The sequence below is a fragment of the Geospiza fortis genome, unplaced genomic scaffold (genome assembly GCF_000277835.1).
Source record: "Geospiza fortis unplaced genomic scaffold, GeoFor_1.0 scaffold130, whole genome shotgun sequence".
Classification (NCBI taxonomy): Eukaryota; Metazoa; Chordata; class Aves; order Passeriformes; family Thraupidae; genus Geospiza; species Geospiza fortis.
The window spans coordinates 12,368,548-12,392,958 of NW_005054300.1; the positions used below are offsets into that span (position 1 = coordinate 12,368,548).

A 24,411-nucleotide genomic window follows, 5' to 3' on the forward strand; every position below is an offset into this window, starting at 1 on the left:
TGCCTGTAATTATTTTCCGTTTTTAACACCTTTCCTAGGTGAAAATTTTGCTTTTGGAATATCTTTGTTTTCTGAAATGTATGTACATAGCAAGGACTTTAAATCATCTATTGCTAATAAAAAAGGCTATAGCCCCCTATGCTGGTCCTGTTCTAGAGTCCATCAAACACTTCAAGCAGCTGCATTTGTGGATGGTGGAGCTTGCTGTTTGTAATGAGGAAACATGATCGAGTAAACTAACACAGAGGTGACAGCTGAACTTGTTCAGTGTTACCGAAGTGTTATGTTAAGGGATCACTCATTTATATCATGAAATGTATTTTCTGTTGGTCTGATTCTGTGAGGTGGAAGTAGTTTGAAAGGCTTCTCAGGAAGCCTGATAATAATCTGCTATGGAATAGCAAATGATGGTATTTCTAAGGTGATGATCACAGGTCTAACCAGTATGAAATGCTGACTAGAAATCATAGTTTCTGAAAGTACTGTTTTAAATAGCTCTTGTAAAGCATTTATCTGACTTGCTGTGCAAGAGTAAGTTATCATTCATGTTTTAGCTTCCCAAGTATCTTAAGATCTCACACTTATTTGAAAACAGTAGGGAAGCTGACCAGTTTGGTTTTATATCTGCTTAAAGTCATTTTTCCCCCCCTTTTTGCAGGTGAGGTTAGGTTGGGGATGTGAATACAATGAGTGTAAACCAGCAAGCTCACACGGGGCCTCCTTACGGGCAACCTCAGCCTGGATATCAGGGATTCCAGCAGCCTACCTACGGAGGACAGTCATTGCCAGGGGCTCCTCAGTCGCAGTACGGAGCTTATAATGGGCCGGTGCCAGGATACCAACAGCCAGTCCCTCCACAAGGTACTGCTCGGGCAATGCTTACTGATTGATAACCTGTGAATTATGGCGTGCGTGGAATTTTTGCTGTATGCTTACACAATGTCCTATTGCTGTATACAATATCCTATTATAAGTTTTTGGGGTTTTTTGTGGTAGCGATTATCTCTTTTTCTCTGTGTAATTTGCATGATGCTAAAAATCATGTCATCCCATATTCTGAGGTTATTGTGATGTTTCTTGTCCAGTTTAGTAGGGTTTACTCTTTTGGTAGGTCATAAAATTAAGATGTTGAGAAACAGCCTGCTTTTTTTCTCTATGTCCGTGTCCCTATGTTAGTGAAACACCTGACTAGAAGAGTCTTCCCAGTGAGGTTATGTTGAGAGGCAGCAGTTAGGGGCTGTAACAGATTTATAATTGAGGCTGCCTTACATTATTATATAGAAAAATCTGCACTCCATCCTGAAAGACTGACATACAACTCTATGTAAAAAGCGTATTTCAAGCTATGTTCTCTAATGCCTTTAAATTCAATATAAAGTTTGTGGGCATGGGGTAAGCTAATGTATTCTAGAATTTCGCTGATTCTGCAGGATCCTATCCCTTGTTATTTTTGTCTGTTAAAAAAATAAAAGTAATTCAACTTTTGTTTTCCTTTTTTCAAAAGAAAGTCTGACTCTGATAAAGAAGTCTGTGAGTCTTGGTTTTCAGTTATGTTGATTGCTTTGGGAAATCAATAGTGACTTTAACATTTGAAATGTAGAGGAGAAAATACCATTGCTTTGAATGCAAGTATGTCTGCCTTTTCAGATCACAGGAATGAATTCAGTTTTGCTGAAATAAGCACAACATGAACTTGAAAATATTTGTTTAGGTTTCAGATAGGTGTTCTATGGTAATTAGGACTGTGCTGGTCATGTTAATTGTCTCTATTCCCCCCTGCAAGTACATCTTCAATCTTTTACAACTTCTCAAATTTTGTCTCAGACTCAATGAGAAGGACAGAACAATTGAAGTGCCTCTAGTTGTCTTGAAACTAACAGAAGTGGGGGACTGAAGTTTGGGTGCTGAATAATTGCACTGTTGGATTTTTGTCTAGAGTTAGTAGAGTAGCATAGTAAAAGAGTTAAGTGTGATGTGATAAAGAATAGGTTATTCAGGTGCTCCATCATCCTTTTCTTTCCTTAATCCTCTTCCTCCCATACTCTCAATAAATCTCTTCTAACAGCACTTTTAATCAAAGAGTTTTCAACTAATTTCACAAGGGGTTTGAATTCCTGTGAAAGTGATGAAAATCATCTCTGAGTGGAGGAAAGAAACGCTGCTTCGTGGGAGAGCAGAGGCAGGGCTCAGCCATTGAGAGCTCTGTCTGGCTGCTCGCTGTAGCCAACAACCAAATCGTGTTTTCTGTCCAGTGATTGGGCTTGCTTTAGTGAGGGAGAGAGGGGGATTCAGGAAGAACAAAAATTGCCACAGATTTGGAAAAGTTGCATCAGTGCAGCTATTTATTAAAAGAGGTTTTAGCTGTAACCAATGTGAAGAATGATTAGAGTGTTTGTGAAAAGAAACTGATGGGCATCTTCTATCAGATACTTCAAGAATTTTCAGACTTCACAAGCCTGAAAAACATTGCTTTTTAAGGGAATTAACTTTTTTCTTCTAGATTATTTATGGTTTGCCTTTTTTCATTTTGGGACAGCTCCGTATACCTAGATACCTTGATAACATTCAAGTCTATACAGATTTTGTGCCAGTATTGATTGAAAGGTGGTGTGACACAGAGGACAAAAAGGTGGTCTCATTTGAACAACAAAACTGTATTGCACTACTCCAGTAGTATCTCATGTACTTTATTGCTATTATCAGGCAAAGGCCATCCACAGTTTGTGGGGATTTTTTTCCATCTTTTTTTCTGCGACCATCATTCCTGGGCTTAGCAGGCTGTATTAAGGAAATCTCAGTTGTCAGGCTGTGCATTTTGGACCTGCTGTTTAGGATTCCTATCTTTAGAAGAAAGAAATGTAAAATTCAGAGCCTTACACAACAGCCAGAGGTTGACCTGTCAGTGGCTGCTGAGTATGAAATCCCTGTGGAAGAGGGAGTCAAATGAACGTCTGTCATTATCAGAGACAGCAGACAGGTTATAGTAAAAATAGTGACAGTATAATAAAAATAGTGACAGTTATCCTTTCCACCACCACCTCCAGCACATTATATTTACTGCAAGTCTTTGTGGCAAGACCTATTGTAGCTGTACAATAGAGGAGAGAGAATTAATTTCAGAGGCAGAAATTTAGAAAAGACTGAGGGGTAAAGGGAAAACTGCCAGTGTTATTCTATAATTTCAAAGTAGTTGTCTTAGGGATTTATTTTTAAAATAACAGTTAAATTGCCTGGGGGACTGAGTGGAAAAATGCTGGGAGTCGGTACCATCCTTAGTCAGGGAGTGTTTTGCTACTGATTTATGTGACAAACCCTGACTCTAACAAAGTGGAATCATGGGAATGCTATGGCAGTGATGATAGTTGATGATAGTCTTTTTGAGGATCAGAAGTGGAGTGCTGTGGTGCTAGCTGAAAGTAGCTGCTTCTTGCTATGAGAATATTGAAAGAACCAGGACAATTTTGCCCCAGTCCTTTCGTCAGTCTATTGGTTTCCTTCAGATGAGGTTATGCAGTTGAAAGTGCAAACACAATTATCTGAATACCAGTAACCATTAGGCTGTAGATTGTTTTACATAGGCTTGCTTTATGAAAATGTTAACACTTGTATTATGTAAAGACTGCATTTGTAATATGTTGTGCATGGTAGAAGAGAAGGGGGTATAGCTTAAGGAACAAGGTGGTAGATGACATTAATTTTGTGTATGAGATACTTTCTGGACTGCAGACTGTTCTTAGCATTGGAAAGGTTGTCTCTCAGTGCTTTCTCTCAGGCTTCATTTACTGGTGTATTCTGTCTTTCCAGGTTACTTTCCTTCCTTGGGGTTTCCTTCGAAGGGCTCTCCTGTAGCTCTCAACTCTGACACTTCTTCTCTTGCACCTAATTTCATAGGTAAATGGTGTCCTTTCTGTGGGAGTGTTTGTGTTGCTTCTTCTGTGCCAAGTTCCCATTTAATATGGATACTTATCTCAAAGGTTGGGTACCTGATTGTTTAGGCAGAGGTGGGTGGGACATTTCCCAATCTATTTGTAGGCAGCATTCCAGAAGCATAAATAGGAATGAAGAAATAACCCTAGTAGAAATCCCTTATGCATGCAGATTCATAGATAAAACTTGTGACTAATGTTTTCTGAAGTCTGATTTTAAAACTTGAATTGAGCCATTCAGGTTTTGTCAGGTGCAATCCTTAGTTTAAAAGAATTCAGTCTCACCCTTGAGAGGGAAGGTGAGGTTTGAAATGATAGCATTGCAAAGAAGTAAAAAATCTCTGCAAACTACCAGGAGATTGTTATAGGAAGTCATGAGATTTCTGTAACTTGTGCTTTCGTTTAGGGGGAAAAAACAAGTCTTTAACTTCCTTGGCTATACTTTGAATCCAAGGTATATGTTAGGAATAATTATTTTTCCAAAAGCTGTGACTTGAAGAATGAAATATCTTTTTGCAACTAGTAATCAAAATGTAAGAAATGCTGCAAGAGACCATATTGTACTTTTCCTTTTATCAAACTAGTGATATTTTGGAAGAGCTATTTCTGGAGGTGTTGATTTGTTTAGAAGGGTGTGAAAAGACAACCATATAGGCTCAGGCTTTGAGGAGAATCACAGGCATTTCCCATTTTGCTGTAACGAGTAAGAACATCACAAAGATGTTGAGGATTTGTCGAGAATAATGAATCTTAGACTAATAAACCACTAGATAGCTTTACCTATTCTGATGATTTCTTTTTCAGTGACTGTTTGAGCAGTCTGTAGTAGGTGTGATAGAAGTATATTTATGATGAGGACTAGGAGACAAATACTTACAAAGCTTTTTCTGAAGCACATATTTGTCACATGGTATGCCTGTTAAATTTGGGGGTGGGGGAATTTAACTTAATGTATATTAGAAAGTGTGTAGGGTCCCGCCAGAAATTGGATTAAATATGCCTTCAAAGACAAAAGATAAGAAGACCAAACAGTTCACATGTACTATCAAAGAAATGCATTGGAAAATAGATGAGAGGTATCACAAAAGAAATTAAAAAGAAGTAACATACCAATAGCTGGAGATCAGGAAGTGCTTAGCCAGAAGAACAGTAAGATGAAGATGCTGTAACAGTAGTTTAGAAAATATGAGATTAATGAGATAAAAGTATATAAAAATAATAAATGTCTCTAGGAGTAATTTAATCCTGTCTCAAAATGAAGAACAGGAGGAAGTTTAGTAATAAATAAAAAAACCCAAGAAAAATTATCAGTTATTCATACAAGGTCTAGTTAACTCCTTCCTTGAATTTTCATTCCCAGGTTTGCTAAGAATTGGATGTAGTAGATAAGATAAAATATATGAGTTAAAACCTCATGCTTTAGGGTATGTATGGTACTGTACTGTAGAATTGAGAAATGGCTCCCCTTATTTCCTATTTTATAATGATTCCTCGCAAGGTTTCAGAATCCCTTTGAAACTTGCCATGCCAGTTACTGGCAGAGTGACACAATGTGTATGTGTGGGCCTGGTCTCACAGGGCACTTCTAGTCATCTGTACTTAATGATACCCTATATGTGAAATAGGTTCCCTGGTGGTTAACAGGCATGGTCAATTGTTCTAATTACCAGCATTGTTAATATAGTTTTATTAAAAGGGATGTTTATATGCTCTTTTTTGGAAGTAAAAACTGCAGTTGGTCTGCTGGTATTGTATCCAACATTTTGTGGTCTGTGGAAAGACTGGTTTCTGAGACAAATATATTTGGGCTGTGACTGAACCAGCTCAGTCTGAAAGATGGGAAAGTATTTGTGTTAACCTCCAAGCTTGAGAGGCTGGAAAGAATGGTCTGTGGTGGCCCCCATTATGCTATATATAGATGCAGTAAGCCATGTAGTTTTTGAAGATGGAATCTGCTTGCACAGCCTGCTTACCTTTGAGGTATGGAAAACTGACCTGTAATGGACATTAGATTCCTCTGAATACTCTTGGTTTAGATAAAAATAATTGGACTTGGAGGGGAAAGGATTCAGTACATTACTGACAAGATAATTTTTTTTCTTCATAAAAGATGAAGTTGTCTTTTGAAGACCTTCCACAGCACGTATTTTCTGCTTGATCTGTATGGAGATGGTAACTAGTGACACGGGCTAAAAATATTTGTGCATAAATTATTTGTTGCTCATGGACTATTGTTATAACAGTTCTGCACTTGAATTTTTCATGGTAGTTGGTTCAAGCCCTCATTTCTATAATTTGTGATATTGTAATTTTTTTCCTTATGTTTGTAGGTTCATTAAGAGCCCCACCAACATCTGGAGCGCCTCCTCCAGCCTCTGGAGCATCTCATCCTTCTGGCCATGTGGCATACAGTCAGTTTGAACATGGAGATGTGCAGAATGGAATTCCAGCCTCAGCAGCCCCAATGCAGAGGTGCATATGAGAAGAGTGAATTGTAACAAAATCCCACCTTGACATACTCATGCTAGGTCTAGACGTTTTAGATCTAAATCAAACTAAGCACTTCAGGGTTTTGTAGCACATTGACTTTTTTCCTTGTTATTGTTTTGGAGCAATGTTTTGCCACAGGGGTGTTCATCAGACAGTGAATATATCTGAAGATGAAAAACTTATGAAAGGATGTGAGCAGATGTCAGTGACTGATGAAAACCTCTTCTCCTCCTAAGACATTCTTTGTGGTTTTCATTTTCCCCTAAAAAAAATCAATTGCATCCACACAACTGTAGTATTAGTTCCTTGGCAGTGTGAAATGATCTCTGGAGCATGTGTCAGTCTTTAGTGAATAATTTTTTTGTATTGATTCTGGGCCCTCTTCTGTCCCTTATGGATCCCTGAGTTACTGTCATCTAAGGCTCTTCAACATCTTTTCCAGAAAGATACTGCCCTTACCTCTGTGGTGAAAGTGGCAATGGTCCTGGAGAGTTCAAATGCTTTGAGTGGCAGAACATTCTTACGTAGGTGTACAGGCCTTACTGTTGCTCACCCTATAGACTCTATGCAGTGTTTCTGATTTGTTGTGTAAACTGAATTGGAATTAATAGAAATACAGAATTTGTATTTTAAGAGCTAATGGATTTTTTTTTTTGTTTGGAGAAAGGGATTCAGATACAGGCAGAATATGCAATTTTTTTTCCAAAACTGAGCTGCAGTGTTTCATGTAAATATCTGAGACCCAGATAGTGTTTATGTGCTAGAACAATTTTAAAAGGCACAGGGAATTGTAACTTCTTCTATAATGTGGAATCACTCAGTTTGTCATCTTCCCTCTCAGGCCACCTGCTTCTCAGCCGTTTCTGCCAGGCTCAGCACCCACGCCTGTCAGCCAGATATCTACGTTCCAGCAATATGGGCCCCCCCCAGGCAGTGTGCAGCAGCTCAGGAATCACATGGCAGGGATGACAATTGGCTCTACTGCAGCCTCTGCTCCTCCCCCAGCTGGACTGGGCTATGGTAAGGTTTCCTGGCTACTGAACTATGCTATTGATTTTCATTTTTGCTAGTAATTTCATAAAAGATATTTCTTGTCAGTGATTCATTACCATATGGTTATGGGAATTCTCTGGGTGTTGATGTCTGCCATAGTAAACAGTAGTTTTCTTAACTAATAAGGTCATAATTGGGGAAAACAGGACTGAGACTATTGCAGGGAGCAGTGCTGGCACTGCTGGACGTGGATAACAAAGGAGAGTAATAGCACTGGTCCTCGACTAGGTGAATCTTGTGAAACACAGAAGAGTCTACCCCTAAGTCAGCTGTTGGAAAGTCTACATGTCTTGCCACTGATGTACAGCAGCCCAACCAAAAGAAAGGAAAAAGGGCCCTGTAAATGTAAATCACAGAGGGCTGAAAATACTCTGAATGATTGTGTATAGGGCTTGCTAGAAGTCAAGAAGACACTCACTTAAACAGTAAAAACTGAATTAACAGTAGAAAGTGAATTTAGATACTTTGTTCTATGGTATTAGTTCTATAGTCTCATTGCTGTAGATTAGGGGACTTTTTAAATTGAAGACTAGAGTTTTGTTTTTATTATGTGTAAACTGGTCTATTTAAAAATTATTTTGCTAAAGTACTTTTTAACAAGCATCTTGTAAGACAGATTTTATAGGAAAATTAGGAGTAGGTAGGGGATACAGATTTCCTTGGCCTTTTGGTAGCACGTTTGTCAAAAATTATACTCAGAAATAGTACAGTGCTACATAGAAATGGTGCTAGTGTCATGCTATTAAAACCACAAAGCTCAAAACCATTCTTGATCTACAGGCTCCCACTGAGTTTAAGGGGCAGCCTGTAGATCAAGAATGGGGTTTAAGACAGAAACTTAGTTCAGAAAATCTATGGATACGCTTGTGGTAGTTCATGTTTTGCATATTCCTGGCTTTGTCCTTTTTTTTCTGGCCCTGAATCCTGAAATATATTCTGATTGTGTAAAATAAGTAGCTCAGACTTTGAGAGAGAAAGCAATGAAATAACTATTGAGTTTCAGATCCACTGAAGGAATTTCAGCTCTCTGATGAATGTAGGAGAATGGTCATTTAGGATTTGTCTCTGCTAGTACTGATAAGTTCATCTGAAGATGAGAAAGTGGTAGATTTACTCAGGTGATCTGGAGCAAATGGGTTTTTCTTGCATCTTTTCTTGCATCCTTTGTCTTGAGGATAGAAGAAAATGATGTTTTATCTTTTTTTTTTCTTACCGGGTCCCCCAGCATCGGTTCCTCCAGTCTCAGGAAGCGTTAGTGCAACGGGATCTGGTCTCTACACACCTTACAGTGCAAGCCAAGGACCCCCTCTTCCCAGTGTGTCCCAGGGCCTTCCTGTGGCACAGCCTCCATTTCCTGGTCAGACAATGCCAACTCAGCGCCTGCCTGCTCAAGTTCCTGGTTTTACCCCACCTCCTCCTTCTACAGGGGTTGGACCTTCCTCTTACCCTCCTACCACAGGTGCTCCAAGGCCACCTGCCATGCCAGGCCCACCGCTGCCTGGGCAGACAGTTGCTGGACCACCATCATCCCAGCCTAATCATGTTTCCTCACCACCACCTCCATCAACTATGGCGGGGCTGCACCCTGGGCCTCCCATGAGTGGTCTTCATGGACCACCTCCTCCCACTCATCCTCCTCAGCCAGGATACCAAATGCAGCAGAATGGTGAGTATTCCTAGTATAGGAATTTTAAGTTAAGTATTCTCTGCATGCTGAGAACTAGATTTCACGTTGTCACCTATGGGCTCCTGGCTGCACATTAGAACTTCCCTCTTGTTTCCCTGTGCTCATGTCTGAGATAATATTGTGTGTCATTCTAAGGTATTTTATGATACACGTTTTAATCGGATTAATGTAACTAAAAAAATTCTAGCTTACATGGTCAAAAGGTGTTTAGCAATTAGTGCCATAATACTACCAGAATTCGTGATCACAATTTTATTATGGACTCCAATTTGTTGTCTGCAACTTCACCTGTTCAAAAATAGACATTGGAAATACTGAAAAGCCTTATTTTATATTTTTAACATTTGTGGCCACTGTGCATATGCAATGCGTGTGAAAGGAGTTGTTAAACTTTGAAAAAGGAGTTGCTATGTTTTCTCCTTTAATTTGCATAATCGTAGTTTTCTCCCTTGTAGAAGTTTGCGCATCTTAAAAGTAAGACCAGTTAAGCTTTCTGAATTAAAACCAGTTTTGGCTGGTTTTTAATCAATAACACTTAGAGATAGCTGGGATAAAGTAATCATGTGCAAATGTTAGCACTGAGAATTCCATCCCCCATGCAGCTTTGCACAGCTGGACAGGTAAATTACTTTAAAATATCTGTTAAAATTCCTATGAACTGTAAAAATACTAATAGGTTAAATCATGCTCTTACTCTGTAAGTGATTGGAATGGTGTAAAATAATATGAAATAGCTTCAGGTAGTTACCAAACAAAACAGAAAATCACACCATAGCCTATTGCTGTAATTTCAAACAAGCCAAAACTGCCCAAGGGAACTCCTTGCATACCTTAATTTGAAGAATTAGGGATCGCCCACTAGCTTATTTGGCTGTTCTGTGTGCACTTTCCATTAGACAGTTCTGCAGGTAAATATTTGTAGTGCATGATCTTAATGTGCATTATAATCAACAATTACAAACTCTAAAACTATTTACAGTAGTGTGCTGGTTTGGGCTGAGGTGGAGCTGATAGAGTTCAGACTAAAAGCCTCTGTTTCCTTAAGTCTGGTTTTGTGGACTGTATCTATCAGTTTATTGGATTGTTGATAGAGATGTACCAGTCTAAGCTGAAACACTGCGATAAATATGTTTAATCATAATGAACTGAAAAGCACCTGACTTTAATTTTCTTGAGGGTTTTTTTTTTAATAGTGGCAGGAAATGGAAGTGCCAAATGAAGAAATGCCTAGTATTAACGCAATGTTTGATTTTTACGTTCTTTTCTTGCTAAGGTTCCTTTGGACAGATGAGGGGTCCCCAGCCAAACTATGGAGGAGCCTTTCCAGGAGCACCAAATTATGGAAGTCCCCCTGGACCACCACCTCCACCAAAACGCTTGGATCCAGATTCCATTCCTAGCCCTGTAAGCTTACTTGTTCTTACCTGTGTCAACTCTTCTGTAGTGTCTTGACATAAGACAACTGACAAAGACCAAAGCTGAAAACAGGTTTCTCATTCCAAGGAACATCAGTCTGTTTTCCTGCTTGTGTTTCTCTCTCCTATGCACCTTCAGTCTTCTGTGATGAATAAGCCCAGAGGCAGTATTTTTCTTGGTGACTAAAGAAAGGCACTGCATATGGAAATCACTGCTCTAGTTCCTCAGGTCTTTTTTGTACTGTGTTATCGTTTGAGGATCCTTGAGGGCTTTGATTAAACATGTTTCTCCATTTCTGGATTCTTACATAATGACTTTCCAAGGTGAACTAATTTTGGGTTTTGAGGTGACAGTCTGTGAACTGTGTGATCTATGTTTAAAGTATGGTTAGTAGGAGGTGATTGTAGTGCTTTTCCTATAATCTGTCAAAAAGCTGGTTTGTGGTTTTTTGGGTCATGAAGTCATGATGCTACATTAGTCAAATATGGACAGCTTCTCAAACTGGGATTGTCTTTCAGAGTGGAGGTTCTGAGGCAGGATAAGCAGTTATATGTAATGGTTACCAACATTGAGTAGTATTAAGCCTGGTGGTATTGTTGCCACTAGTCTACAGTGCTGTTCCTTCCACTGCTCTTGATGCTGTTTCAAAACTATGAAATAATGTAGTCTTGAGTTAGATCAGAACTGATGTTATTCAGAAGGTACTTCTATTTAAAAAGATTACCTATTTAGATTCCAGGTTTATGTGAAGCTTACTACTGGATTTTTTTCATAGAATATAAGTCTTTAATTGCTTGTCTGCCTCTCTTCCACTAAATGAAATCTCAAATGGCTTGTGTCAGTTGCCTTCATGTTAGCATGTTCTTAAAGCATAAATCCTCAGTTTCTAACCAAAATTAGCAGGTGAGCCATTGCCTTCATTAGCAAGGTGTTCAGAGCCAAGCCCAATATCCTGGCAAGACTGGTTTTGGGATCAGTGTATGCTGCAGAAGATGATGTTCTGTTGCCTGAACCAGTATCTAAATCCATCTAATTCCAGTGCTACAGGTTTGGGTAGAGAGAAGTAACAGTTACTTTTTGGTTTATTATTCTCTCTTTTTTTTTTCACACTCTTTATTTCTTATTAAAAAAAAAAAAAGCAACTTAATGAGCTGCCACCCCAGCAGAAACCCAGGCACAGAATAGACCCAGATGCAATTCCTAGTCCAGTAAGTGCTGTATATATGTCAATTGTAGACTGTGTGTTGGTGACCATCTGTGCATGCCTGAAACCTGAACTTCACCTTGCTAACCCTCCATCATTAATCTTTTACCCTTTCCTTGCTGTCTTCTGCTTGCCTTATCAAAATGAGTAACATTACACCACATGAGGCTGTTAAAATCTACTGTGATGAATGGTGAGGCAATAGAAAGCAGTGTTTCAGAAACAGATCATGAAGAATGTCTCCCCTTCACTTTGTCTGAGCTTTAGGCTATTGCCTTCACCAAGATTCCAGCTGGCATTTTCAATGCAAGCCAGTTGTGTAATTGCCCATACAATGTGTGTCTCATGTCAGTATGCACACAGCATGAGCTGTTGTAGCCATGTTTTCTACTGTGTTTTTATCAGAATTTGATTATTGTTCTTGCTGATATACCAGTACTGGACCAGTGCTCTGGAGTTCTAAAATTGCAGATGAACTGGAGTTTTTTAAATGTTAATTCCTGATACAAATCTTCTAATATGAGGCATGGGGAGCTATAAACATTCTCTCATTATCTGTGCTCATGCATAACCATTAAATTTTGAATTTGAAAATTTAATGTTTATGTTGGAGAATCTTATCTAAAGAAAGAAAAAAGCAGCTACCTTTTGGATTGGAAGACAAGAAAAAACTTTTGGTTTTTGTTACCCTGTGTCACTTCTTTCTCATGTAGTCAAAGTTCATAATTTAACAGGTAGCAGTGGTGAGATCACCAACATCAGTCAGCCTGTAGACTTTTGTAATGGGACTACATTTATTCTAGAGTAGTCACTGAAGCTATGGAAGGCTCTCTGCTTGAAATCTGTAGTGAGAGGATGGAAGTTCTACCATACAAACTTCTGAATCTGCTCTCTCAGAATTTGCTCTAGGCAAAGGCAGGTGTATTTGATGGCAGAATAAGAGCAGAAGAAGTTTGCTAGCTTTAATTCTTTCATTCAGTCACCACTAAGGAAATGTAGTTTGAACTGTGTACAGCTGCGTACAGCAAAGGTCCATGAATATTTTAGTTAAGGCAAACTATTACATTTCTGTTATCTTAAGCAAATTTGCAGTTGTGAAGAATTTGAAATACCAAGAAATTTAAGATTTTTACAGGCTTTGAAGTTTGATTCATTGACAAGTTATTGAAATTTCACTTTCCGCATTCGCAGAATTCAAATCACAAACCTTTGAGCACCACAAAGTAATGAAGACTTCCACCTTGCAAGCCATCCGTCTTTAGGCCAGAGTTACAGTGGTTAGAAATAAAGGCATACTATGGAAACAGGGGGACCATAATGGAAAGAAAAGGCCAGGTTACTTATAGGACTTCAGCTTGAGGCTTACAGAAGCTTCTAATTCTTATTTGACTAGAACTGTACAGGGGAATACCTACCAAAAATTCCTTTCTTGATCTGAGTTTGGCTTTTACAAGTTCGGGTCAGACTTTAAAACCCAAAATGTGCTGCTACTAAGAATAATACTTGGGGAAAAATATTATTTGCAACTTGTAATTTATGTTAGTCAATAAGTACTATTTGAATTCAAACTGAGAGGTGACTGCTTGACAAAATTCACTTGCTCTTCCTATTTTTAGAGTAGTAATGTTTGCCTCAGGTCCCCTTTTTACTGCCTTAGAGATTTTTTTATTTTACTTATTTTACTTTGAAACCAAGCCTCCACATAATAACATGGTATTTTCCATCACAGATTCAAGTGATTGAAGATGACAGAAATAACCGTGGGTCAGAACCATTTGTCACTGGAGTGAGAGGGCAGGTCCCACCTCTTGTTACTACAAATTTCTTGGTCAAGGATCAAGGTAAACTATTTTTCTTTTCCTAAACAAACAAACAAAACAAAGAGTCAGTGACAAAACTGTGTCTTTGAAGGAAACGTGTTTTACCAACAGAAGCTTAGTTTCAAGTGCTGTGTTGATTTGATCCCAGTTTAGATTCTCCTGATTGTTTGGTAGCTAGTAACCAATATGCAGGTAAAAAATGTTTTCCGAGGCAGATACCTAGGACCAGCATTAGCAGAGATATCAGAAAGCAGCAAATGGAGCGTCTTCTGTAGAGCTTTATAAAAACATTTAAGAACTGAAATCTACTAGCAACATAATTAGAATTGGCAACTGTATTTTTTAAAATTAAGTGGGATGTAAATTGGTCTGAGGGCTCTGTAGAGAAAAGATATTTCATTTTTTAATTGCTGACACTTCTTTTGAGCTTTAAAGTTCCAAAAAAAACTTCAGAATCTGATTCTATAATCAAGTAGTTTACTCTTCAGCCCAAATTACGAAACAGTAGAAATGTTTGAGTAGTTTTCTGTCTACATTATGTTTTAGTCTGCGAATATGTGAAACAGAAATGCTTTTTTATAGCTTTAGGTTGACAGGGAGTCAAGTTAATTTGTTTTAAGGTCTTTTATTATATATAGTTAATCATGAAGAGGTATTTTATTGGGAATTCAAGTTTTCCATAGATTAAAACAATATTTAGCTAAGCTCGTAGTGTCTGTGGTATACCGACACAACTTAAGGTATCTTTATTCCTGTTCTTGAATATAAACTGAATTTGTACTGAAATTTGTGGGGCTTTTTTATTTGTTCCCCAGGTAATGCAAGCCCCCGCTACATCAGATGCACATCTTACAATATTCCCTGCACGTCTGACATGGCCAAACAATCCCAAGTTCCCCTGGCTGCCGTCATAAAGCCGCTGGCTACTCTGCCGCCGGAGGAGGTGAGTGCCGTGCTAGGGTTACGTGTGCCATGGGCACGCTGAGGTGTCAGCATTTAACAGATTTGTTTAGAAGCATATTGAGGTGAAGACGTCCAGGTAAACATTGATTCTCCAACAGGCGTGTGATAGCAGAAGCTTCTGCTTCTGTAAAGCAGAAGAATGTTGTGTTCCAAACATTTAGTATTTTGACTGCCATGATAATTTCAGCTTTTTTGCAGTAACTGTCAAGCCCTGTGACTAAGTGACCAAAATATTAGGGTGGTCACAGAGGCGCTTCCAGTTGATCTCAGTTTCTTTCTTAGTCTAAAGTATTTAAATGGTTGCTAATCATAGGTATTAAGTATTTTCTAGAATGCCAGGTTGTGAAATTGGATGAGAATGCATGGAACAGCACTGGTTTGGCTGTCTTATATGCATGTATATGCGCAGCACAGTGTGGGATGACAGTACAACACTAAGTACTGAGCACTGCTGAGCTGCACTTGTATTTCTTCCCTTTCTCTTTCAGCACTTCTTTCCTTCTAGGTGTAATGTGTGGCTGTTGAGCCTTTTACTCTATCGTGTTTGGTTGCTGAGAATGTGAAAGCTCAGAGATTTTTAGAGTTTGACATTTTTTAAAGTAGGCTGAATACTCTGGCTATTGTGTAGTGTTAACCTGCTTGCAGCAGTGACATGAAGACAAACAAGCTTGTTGAATTTGAATACACAGGTCTGCAGTATTCTGTGCCCTGTTAAACCTAAGTGTAGCATCTGCTGAGGAAAGCAATTTCCTCTGGTCTTTTAAGGGTGTTTTTCTCCAGTTGCATTTCATTTGTGTCCCTAAACTATGGTTTGAATTTTAAAAACTGGTTTATGATAAAACTGATCTGTGGCTGAAGTTTAAAAGGACCATAATAGGAGAATAAGGTCTTACTTGATAACTTGAAGGCTTGTAGAGTTACACATTTTTAGAGACACTTTACAAATAATAGTTGTTTGGTCTCCTGGTGTATTTATTCTTCAAACAAACATTCATAGTGTCCAGAAAAAAAAAGGCTACGATTGGACAATTACCCAGGAGACCAGTCAGCTTCTAGTATTTGGAAGTTCCTAATGGCAAGGGCAAACTCACTGTGGAGGGACCCTTCCAACAGATGAAGACTCAGCTGTTCAGAGCAACAAGACTGTAAATAGAGCTAAAGCTTTACATAGCTAGGTGGGATAGCCCATTAATGACTCTAGCCCTCAAAATATTGCTGTGCTAGGGCTTGAATTGAAAAGCACTTAAATACTTGTTCAGGCTTCCCACATCCCCTGCACTCTCTCCCACAGCTGCCAAATGCTAAATCCTATGCAGCGTACAGGGAGATAGCAATGACCACACAACGCAAAGTTTAAAACTTTCTCATCATCATGAGACCTTTCTTTTCATGTTTTTTTTCTCTTGCTTCCACAGACCCTTCCTTATTTGGTAGACCATGGAGAATCTGGTCCTGTCCGATGTAATAGGTGCAAAGCTTACATGTGCCCTTTTATGCAATTCATTGAAGGTGGAAGGAGGTTCCAGTGTTGTTTCTGCAGCTGTGTCACTGAGGGTAAGTTTTCTTCTGGAAATGCCTCTCTGGACTCTACTGGAAAGGTCTTTGAACAAGATGCAAACAAATAAGTCTTGATCATGTTATGATCATTTATAATGAATACTGTGATTTATTATGTGTCTAGTCTTGTAAAGAATTATTGGAAGGCATGTTCAGTGTTCAGTTCTGAAATTGTGTTCAAAAAGGTGCTTATGTGTTGTAGTATTGTAGCAAATTTTTAATATGAGGTATTTGTAGCAAATGCCTGGTGGTTTAAAAGTCTATTGTATTTTCTTAGGGTATTTCAAAAGTACAGGGTTTTTTAACAGGTTGAGATACAGGTCTAGTCAGTAGCATGTGTTAGGATTATTTTTTTTGTCACAGAGCTTTTTTTGTCTCACTAACACTCCTTTGAGATGGGATTGCAGTTAAATCTGCTACAGCTGAATAAGAGTGTTCAGTACAGGCCAGTTAATATTAGTTGCTTTTCTAAATTAGTACAAAACATCCTTCCTTTTAAGCAGAAGTCACAATGAGCTGCTCATAGCATGACATTTGTAGATTTGTTTTGAAGGCACAGAGGAAAGTAAGGTACAACAAACCTTATGATGATGTTTTCAGTGTTCCATTTGATAGCCCTGATGGCTTTTAATGGACTATTCTTACCACCTCAGTTATGCTGTACAACTATTTGTACTAACCAAAATGGGGATTAGAAGTGGCCAACTTTAAAAACCAATTTTGTCTGGTGATTTTCTGCCTGCATACACTCCCTGTCTTGCTCACTCAGCAGCTGTATGAAGGACTGTACCTGTAACAATTGAGCAGAGGCAGAAAAGGGAGAGATGCTGAGAGACTGCTGATGAAAGCAATACTGTGAAAACACAATGTAGTTGTACCTAAAACCTAATAACAATTTTTGTTTTCTCTGCAAATACCATGAGGTATTTGTTCTTTGCAAGTACCAAATTAACTTGTATGGGATGTGTACTTGGAGACAAGAGTGATAAAAGCTTATATATAATCTTAATGATATCACTTTGTTTTCTTTTGAACTTTTGAAACTTGGAATGTTTAGAATAGTTTAAATGTGATTAATAATGTCATTCCAGGTAATCTCATTTTAATCTCCCTTGGGGCTGTATAGACAGCTATATAGAGAGCTATAGCTGGAATATTGTCACCCAAGCAGTTCTGCAGGAGGGAGTGTCTGTCATGGTAGTTCTTGGGGCACAAGGGAAATGCTTTGTTTCTACAGCTGAGTTTTGTAGGCAAAAGTTTAGCTTAACTCCCATTTTATTTTCTTATGCCTTGTACCAGCACAAAAGTACTGGGTTATGGGCATGTGATTGCACTTCTGTTCCTCCTTAATCCACTGTAAGAAGGACTTTGTCTATTCTGATAGAAAGATTATGGGAGTCTCTGCACGCGAGAGTGCCTGGAGGCTTCACTCTTGTGCAGCACAGGAAGGGAAGGAAAGCCTAATTTATATAGCAAAACAAGGAGCTCAGTGTTTTAGTAAGCCTGACTTGAGTCTGTAATGCTGTAGCCTGTAGTTTGCCTCAAACTCTCTTTAACGTAATTTGTTACTACTTATATGGGATGGTTATATTGTTCCTTTGGAGTAGATCCTTCAGGATAATCCTAAAACTGTATTGTAGTGATGTTTCTGATATGAAATGGAAAGGAGCTTCAAGGAAAGTGTAACAGTAACTATACTGTGTGCCATCTGGTGCATGAGACAAAATGGAATAAGTTTGTATTGTTTTGCTTTAATGATATTCTTAAATTGCATTAATATTTTTAGTACTTGTGGGCTAACCCAGAGTGCTAGTTCACTTCCCTGAGTTTTGTTTGAAACAGTTGTTGTCATGTTGGCTCTCTAATTACAGTGCTTATTATGGGCATATCACTGAGTTTAAGGATTTTTCCTTTCCCAGTTCCACCTCACTACTTCCAACATTTGGATCATACTGGAAAGCGAGTAGATTTCTATGACCGACCTGAGTTATCACTGGGCTCGTACGAGTTTCTAGCAACAGTTGACTATTGCAAGGTACAGTAGTATGTTTTTATTGCTGTATTTACTTTGCTTTTAAGTAAAAAGACTATTTCCTTCAAAGTAAGAAAGACATTGATTGTCTGGGGCTGATTTCTAGCTGGCAGAGATAATTAACAGCATTAATCCAGCCCACTTTATTGTGTGAAATAACATGCTTGTTTGCTTACTTACAAAATCAGTAAGGTCCTGATCACACATGACATAATATAATTTAATAGCTGTCTCTGTATTTTTTTTCTGGAGCTATATAAGCAGCTATAGCTGCATTTACCTTAAGAATTCTGCAGAAGGGATTCTTGTGCAGTAGACCTTGGCAGAAAAGAGAATTGTAGGAGAGGTTCAATGCAAGTACAATAGTAACTATGCAATGTGCCGCCTGTTCCACAAGGCAGACCTTACCTATTGAACTTCAATTTCAAATCCTGCCATAGTGATTAGAAGCACAAAAAAATGTTGGAAATGTGTATTTCATAGCTGGTTTGCTTTTAAATTAAAGACTTAAACAATAATTGCTTTCTAAGGAATAGAGAAACTATGTGCAAGGTATTTATTAAAGCAACTTATATCTCTGCTGAAATATTATGCTGAGAAAATAGATGCCTAAATGTTGTGAGTTGATACTGGTTGCCTTCTAATGCCTCTGCTTTACTTTGAGTTAAGCAAAAGTCCAATTACTTTCTAACAGCATAAGAACTTCAAACAAGATGTGATCTTCACAGCTTTTTTGAAAGTTCTTATGTTTTGCTTTTGTTCTGAGTGCTTGTTCTAGTATGACCTATAGGATTCAGAAAACTACTGGCTAAAAGAAGTTTTTCATTCCCAAAGAAAGCCTGATTTTTAAGAAGGAAAAGGTTGTAATCCTTGGAGAGGAAAATATTTTACTTTATATTGATGGAATCACCTATGATAAGTCTGGTCAGGGTCCAAAGTTTTGAGAACTGGCAGAAATCTTCCCTGTCTACTTTTCCAATCTAGCTGAGTCATGTAAATGGATTAGTTAGTTGTAACTGTTCTCTGATCAATGGTAAAGTCAGTCTAGGGCATTTAATACCAATCCATTTCAAATATAGTATGATACCATGTCTGTTAGTTGGAAAAGGGTAGGAGAGAGAGCTTAAGAAACAACTGCTGCTCATGGTTACAGAGGTACATGAAAGCAGCTAAGTTTTGACCAGCATTGATTTGTCTGTGTTATGGAGCTGTTACATGAGCTGCATTACATGGCAATAGTGTGATTTCTTCCCTCTCTTCCACAGAATAACAAGTTCCCTAGTCCACCTGCTTTCATTTTTATGATTGACGTGTCTTACAATGCTGTGAAGAGTGGCTTAGTGAGGCTAATATGTGAAGAATTAAAGTCACTCCTAGATTATCTGCCCAGGTAGGTATATTGTGAACTACTGTAGTCAATGCAAATGGGGAATGCTGTTATTTTTTCTCTTTAAAAAATACTAGAAGTTTAAATATTACCTTATAATCCTTCAAGCTTTTCTTCAGAAAAAGGCCAAGCAGAACATCTTTTTTGAAACACTTCTTGGTGAAAATAAATTCTGCTTCCTTTAATTTTTCCCTTTATGTGTTGGTTATATGTAATGGTTTATCTATCTTCTTGGACGTGAAGGCAAGTATATCTCTTACAGGGAAGGGAACATGGAGGAATCAGCCATTCGAGTCGGCTTTGTCACCTACAACAAAGTTTTACATTTCTATAACGTAAAGAGCTCACTGGCACAGCCACAAATGATGGTGGTCTCAGATGTGGCAGATATGTTTGTGCCACTCCTTGATGGTTTTCTGGTGAATGTGAATGAGTCCAGGACAGTTATTGCCAGGTAATATCAATTGATTTACAATGTGTGTAGTAAAATACTTGTTTGGTAAATTCAAATGTTATGTGCTTAATTGTCATGTCAAGTCACTCCATGTACTTTAACTTACTATACTCTCTGAGATTAAGCTGGCACAGTAGGATGGGGAAATTGAAGGGCTAAGGGATTATTTGGCTCATAGTCCAGCTTGGCAGAAAGTGTATATAAAGGGATTTAGTGCAGAAGGGCATTTCTGGGGAGAAAAAAAGGAAAAACAAACAAAATCCAAGCCAAAAAAAAACCCCACCTAGAAAAAAGCCACAAAAAACCACAACCAGGATGATACAGAGTGAAAGCTGTAAGAATACCAAATCACTGTCTTTAATTCAACTCCTTAAATAACTGCAAACTGAGACAGCAGGGGTGTCCAGTTTTGGTTCTGTAGAGAAAAAAAAAGTGGGATAGAGAAGATAAAATCTGAAAGGAAAGAAGGAAGTTAGCAAAGTTTAGGCAAACTGTTTACCATGGAGTAAACCCAGTAAACAGTGTAATTGAAGTGTAATTAATCTATGGTGTGTAGCTAACTACATTTTGGGAAACAGACCTGGAATTGCATGTTTTTAGAGAAAATTTCTAGCCTTTTTAATGCATTAAACAAGCCTAAGTACAAAACTGTGGATTACACCTATTAATCTTTGAGTAGTACGCAAGGTGCTTTGCAAACAGAGGCCAAATGTCACTAGTATTTCCTAAGAATTTACTTACCTGTGTATATTGGAATATATTAAAAGATAAGAAATACAGAAGAGCTGTGGAATTGGCATCAATTGAGGCTATACAGAAGGCACTGAGGATATAGTTGAGAGAAGCCAATGGAGAACAATGCAGCATTTTTCCCACAGATGAGATGCCGAATACTGTAAAAGTTATGCAAATTTGAAGACATGTTAGGGACTTCTGTTTAAACCACCTCAATCCTATAAGTCCTCAACTTCAGCTCTGTGGCTTTTCTTATTAAATAGGATCTTGAATTGCTCTTTTTTTTTCTTGTTCTTTGCTAGTTTGCTGGATCAGATTCCAGAAATGTTTGCAGACACGAGAGAAACAGAAACTGTCTTTGCACCTGTGATTCAAGCAGGGCTGGAGGCACTGAAGGTTAGTAAATGCATTTTTATGACAAATTGTTTTAAGCCCAATACTCTGAAATTCATCTTCTGCTAACACACACTATTAAGACAATTCTAAAGATTTTGTAAGCTCCTTGTAGTAGATGCACTACATGTAGGGAGTACTTGGCTCATTCTTGAAGTGCATGAACCTTTTGTTTTGTGCAGCTATCTATATGTTCTTTACACAATTCTTTTTGAACTCATTTTTTTCAAAGTGCAAGAACATGGCTTACTCTCAGTTGTCTGTCTGAGTTTTGCTTTAAACAGATCATAGAACCTACAAGGGGGAAAAAAGCCCTCCAGCATTAAAAAACCACTGCTGAAGTCTGTTAAATCTCATGGAGGTGTTCCATAGTTTGGTGTCTTTTTAATCCTGTGCTCTGGTAGAATCTTAAATAAAAGGAGAGGATATCATCTGTTGAAGCTGCCTGCAGTAATGCGCTAACCAAGCAAACTTTTCCTGAAGTTCTTCCATTCTAGTACTTCATCCAGACATAATTACATGCATGGTTTAATTCTGATTTGTATCTACTGATCAAATTGATTGCCTGTATGACCTCACCCCAAACTGGTGACACAGCTCTATTTGTCTGTCACATCAGTCAGCGAATCATTTTAGTTGGAAAACTTTTATATGTCCAACCTTTAACCCAGTACTGCCAAGTCCTCCACTAAACCATGTTCCCAACATCTTTCAAATACCTCCAGGGATGCTAACTCCACCACTTCCCGGGGCAGCCTGTTCCAGGGCTTGACAACCATTTCCATGAAGAAGTTTTTCCCAATATCTAATCTAAAACTCCCCTGCTGCAACTTGAAGCTATTTCCTCTTGTCCTATGTCATTATACATGGGAGAAGAGGCTGACTCCCACCTGACTACAGTCTTCTTTCAGGTAGTTGTAGAGAGCATGATCTCCCCTGAGCATCCTTTTTGTCCAGGCTGGACAACCTGAGTTCTCTCACTCACTCCTCAAGCAAGAATTGTGCTCCAGACCCTTAACCAGCTCCATAGCCCTTCTCTGAGCTTGCTGCAGCATCTCAGTGTCCTTGTAATGAAGGGCCCAAAATGTCAAGGTGTAGCCTCACCAGTGCTGAGTACAGGGGGAATGATCCTTAAAAGTCTCTCTTAAACTCAGTTTTTGTTACAATTGTTCAATCAAGAAATAGTAAAAATTGCTAATTGACTTTTTACATACTGCATATGTCAGAGAAAATAACCTATTAAACATTAGCTAGTGTTGGCATAGGGTGTTGATTTAAAATTACTGATCTGTTGAAGCTCAGATTAGAAAATTCTTTGCCATTTCTGTGACTTTTTTCCACAAAACCTTTTGTGTCTGGATCCTGCTTACTCTGTCTCCTTGGAGAAAGTCCTTTTCTCCCTGCTGTGGAATTAGTACAAATCCAGTAGAACTCAATCTTGCTCTTCTGTAACTGACCAGTAATTTGTGCTCCCTCTGTTGGACACCAGTCACATAACCAAGTGACAGTGAGCCTGTGTGTCTGGTAGAATCACTCTGACATTAAAAGAGTGATGAGGTTGCTTGAATGCTTGTTCTTGAATCACAGCTTCCCTTATAATTTTTGTAAGTGTTTCTGACCTCTGTTATTGCACTCACTTTCCTGCAGGCAGCTGAGTGTGCTGGCAAGCTCTTCATTTTCCACACCTCTCTGCCCATCGCAGAGGCTCCAGGGAAGTTAAAGAACAGGGATGATAGGAAACTGATCAACACAGATAAGGAGAAGGTAATAATGGTTTGCATAATCTTTACATAATTTGCTTTGTATGGAATAAAATAACTGAAACAGTTTTTAAAAAATTACAAGGATAGCACATACTGTAACTGTCCCAGCTAATATCATTTAACATTCCACTTTTATCTTCTGTTCCCAAGCAGGGCTATGGAGACTTGACATCATAAGGACAGCTCTAGTCTGAGAACAAGAAGAGTTAGCTCTAGATTATTACACAGGGTAAAATACCAAGATCTGGGTTAAAGTAAATGTGCTGAATTTACCATTAAAGCAAAATGTGTAGTAATTTTCATAATAATTAACAGTTCTTCAAAGGCAGAGTCAGGGAGAACTTTGATGATTCTACTTTCCCTGAAGAAAGATTTAAAGTATAAGAGTATTGACTGGGATTATAAACTGGGTCTCACTTTCCTTTTCCTGGACAAACTTCTGATGTCATCTCTGATTTCCTTTCTTAGACTTTGTTTCAACCACAGACGAGCTTTTACAACAACTTGGCCAAGGACTGTGTGGCCCAGGGCTGCTGTGTGGATCTATTCCTGTTTCCAAACCAGTATTTGGATGTGGCCACGCTGGGTGTGGTACCTTACCAGACAGGAGGCTCCATTTATAAGTATGCCTATTTCCAGGTAGGAGTGACATTGACTCAGACTGCTGTCTGATCCAAGTAAGAACTATTGTTTGGCTGAAAGTTATGTTTTTCATAGTGGAAACCATAGTGAAGAAATACTTCTTTGGAAGTAAATGGCTGCTTAAATTTCAAGATAATCAGCAAAATTATTTGGTATCTTTGTGTCTTTATACAAACATCTCTGTTAATAACAAAACCCAACAGGAAGAGCTAGGCTATTACCTCTTAGCACAATATTTTATTAGCAGGCCACTGAGCCTGATATCAGTGACTTTTAAAGTAAGACCACAGGAGGTAGTATCTGGTTTTAAATTACTTTATGGTTTATGAAGCCAGTCTGAATTATGAAAGTGTGAAACTGTCGCAGACATCTCTTTGTGAAAAATCCTTTCTTTAGGATTTTTCCTCCTGAGAAGCTGCGGCCTCAGAAACAGAATGTAAACTATAATTATCTGCTGCTATGGAATGCAACAGGTCCGTCTAGATTGGGCCATCTTAGATGTTTATAGTTAATGGCCAATCAAGGACCGAGCTCTCTCGGACAGAGTCTGGGAGAGCTGCTGTGTTATCATTCTTTCTTTTCTATTCTTAGCGTAGCTCAGCTTCTAGAAACCTTTCCTTCCTTTTCTTTTTAGTATAGTTATAATATATGTATATATCATAAAATAATAAATCGAACCTTCTGAACATGGAGTCAACATTCTCGTCTCTTCCCCCAATCAAGAACCCTTGTGACCACTGTCACATGAAACATCAATTACTGCTTGCCTTCTAGCTGGAGACAGACCAGTTCAGATTCCTGAATGACTTGAGAAGGGATGTCCAGAAAGAAGTGGGATTTGATGCTGTAATGAGAGTGCGCACAAGCACAGGTGGGTGTTAGCATGGAA

The 24,411-nt window shown here is 38.5% G+C and overlaps 1 protein-coding gene across 6 annotated transcripts in view; it reads left to right on the forward strand.

The window, feature by feature from the left end:
* The first annotated feature begins 636 nt into the window (after positions 1-636).
* The window catches only part of SEC24C (SEC24 homolog C, COPII coat complex component), a 30,274-nt gene continuing 6,499 nt past the window's right edge, over positions 637-24,411 (forward strand). The window contains exons 1-17 of one of the 6 annotated variants that reach the window (XM_031061927.1): positions 637-861; positions 3,805-3,891; positions 6,257-6,398; positions 7,258-7,436; positions 8,896-9,135; positions 10,430-10,560; positions 11,712-11,780; positions 13,506-13,617; positions 14,412-14,539; positions 15,975-16,113; positions 18,036-18,151; positions 19,414-19,538; positions 19,798-19,989; positions 21,027-21,120; positions 22,765-22,881; positions 23,349-23,519; positions 24,297-24,393. In XM_031061927.1, coding sequence (XP_030917787.1) covers positions 687-861; positions 3,805-3,891; positions 6,257-6,398; positions 7,258-7,436; positions 8,896-9,135; positions 10,430-10,560; positions 11,712-11,780; positions 13,506-13,617; positions 14,412-14,539; positions 15,975-16,113; positions 18,036-18,151; positions 19,414-19,538; positions 19,798-19,989; positions 21,027-21,120; positions 22,765-22,881; positions 23,349-23,519; positions 24,297-24,393 — 2,314 coding nt within the window. In that variant the 5' untranslated portion in view covers positions 637-686. Of the gene's footprint in view, positions 862-3,804; positions 3,892-6,256; positions 6,399-7,257; positions 7,437-8,694; positions 9,136-10,429; positions 10,561-11,711; positions 11,781-13,505; positions 13,618-14,411; positions 14,540-15,974; positions 16,114-18,035; positions 18,152-19,413; positions 19,539-19,797; positions 19,990-21,026; positions 21,121-22,764; positions 22,882-23,348; positions 23,520-24,296; positions 24,394-24,411 lie in introns of all 6 variants that reach the window. The other 5 variants (XM_031061931.1, XM_031061912.1, XM_031061917.1 and 2 more) reach the window with 5 other exon arrangements.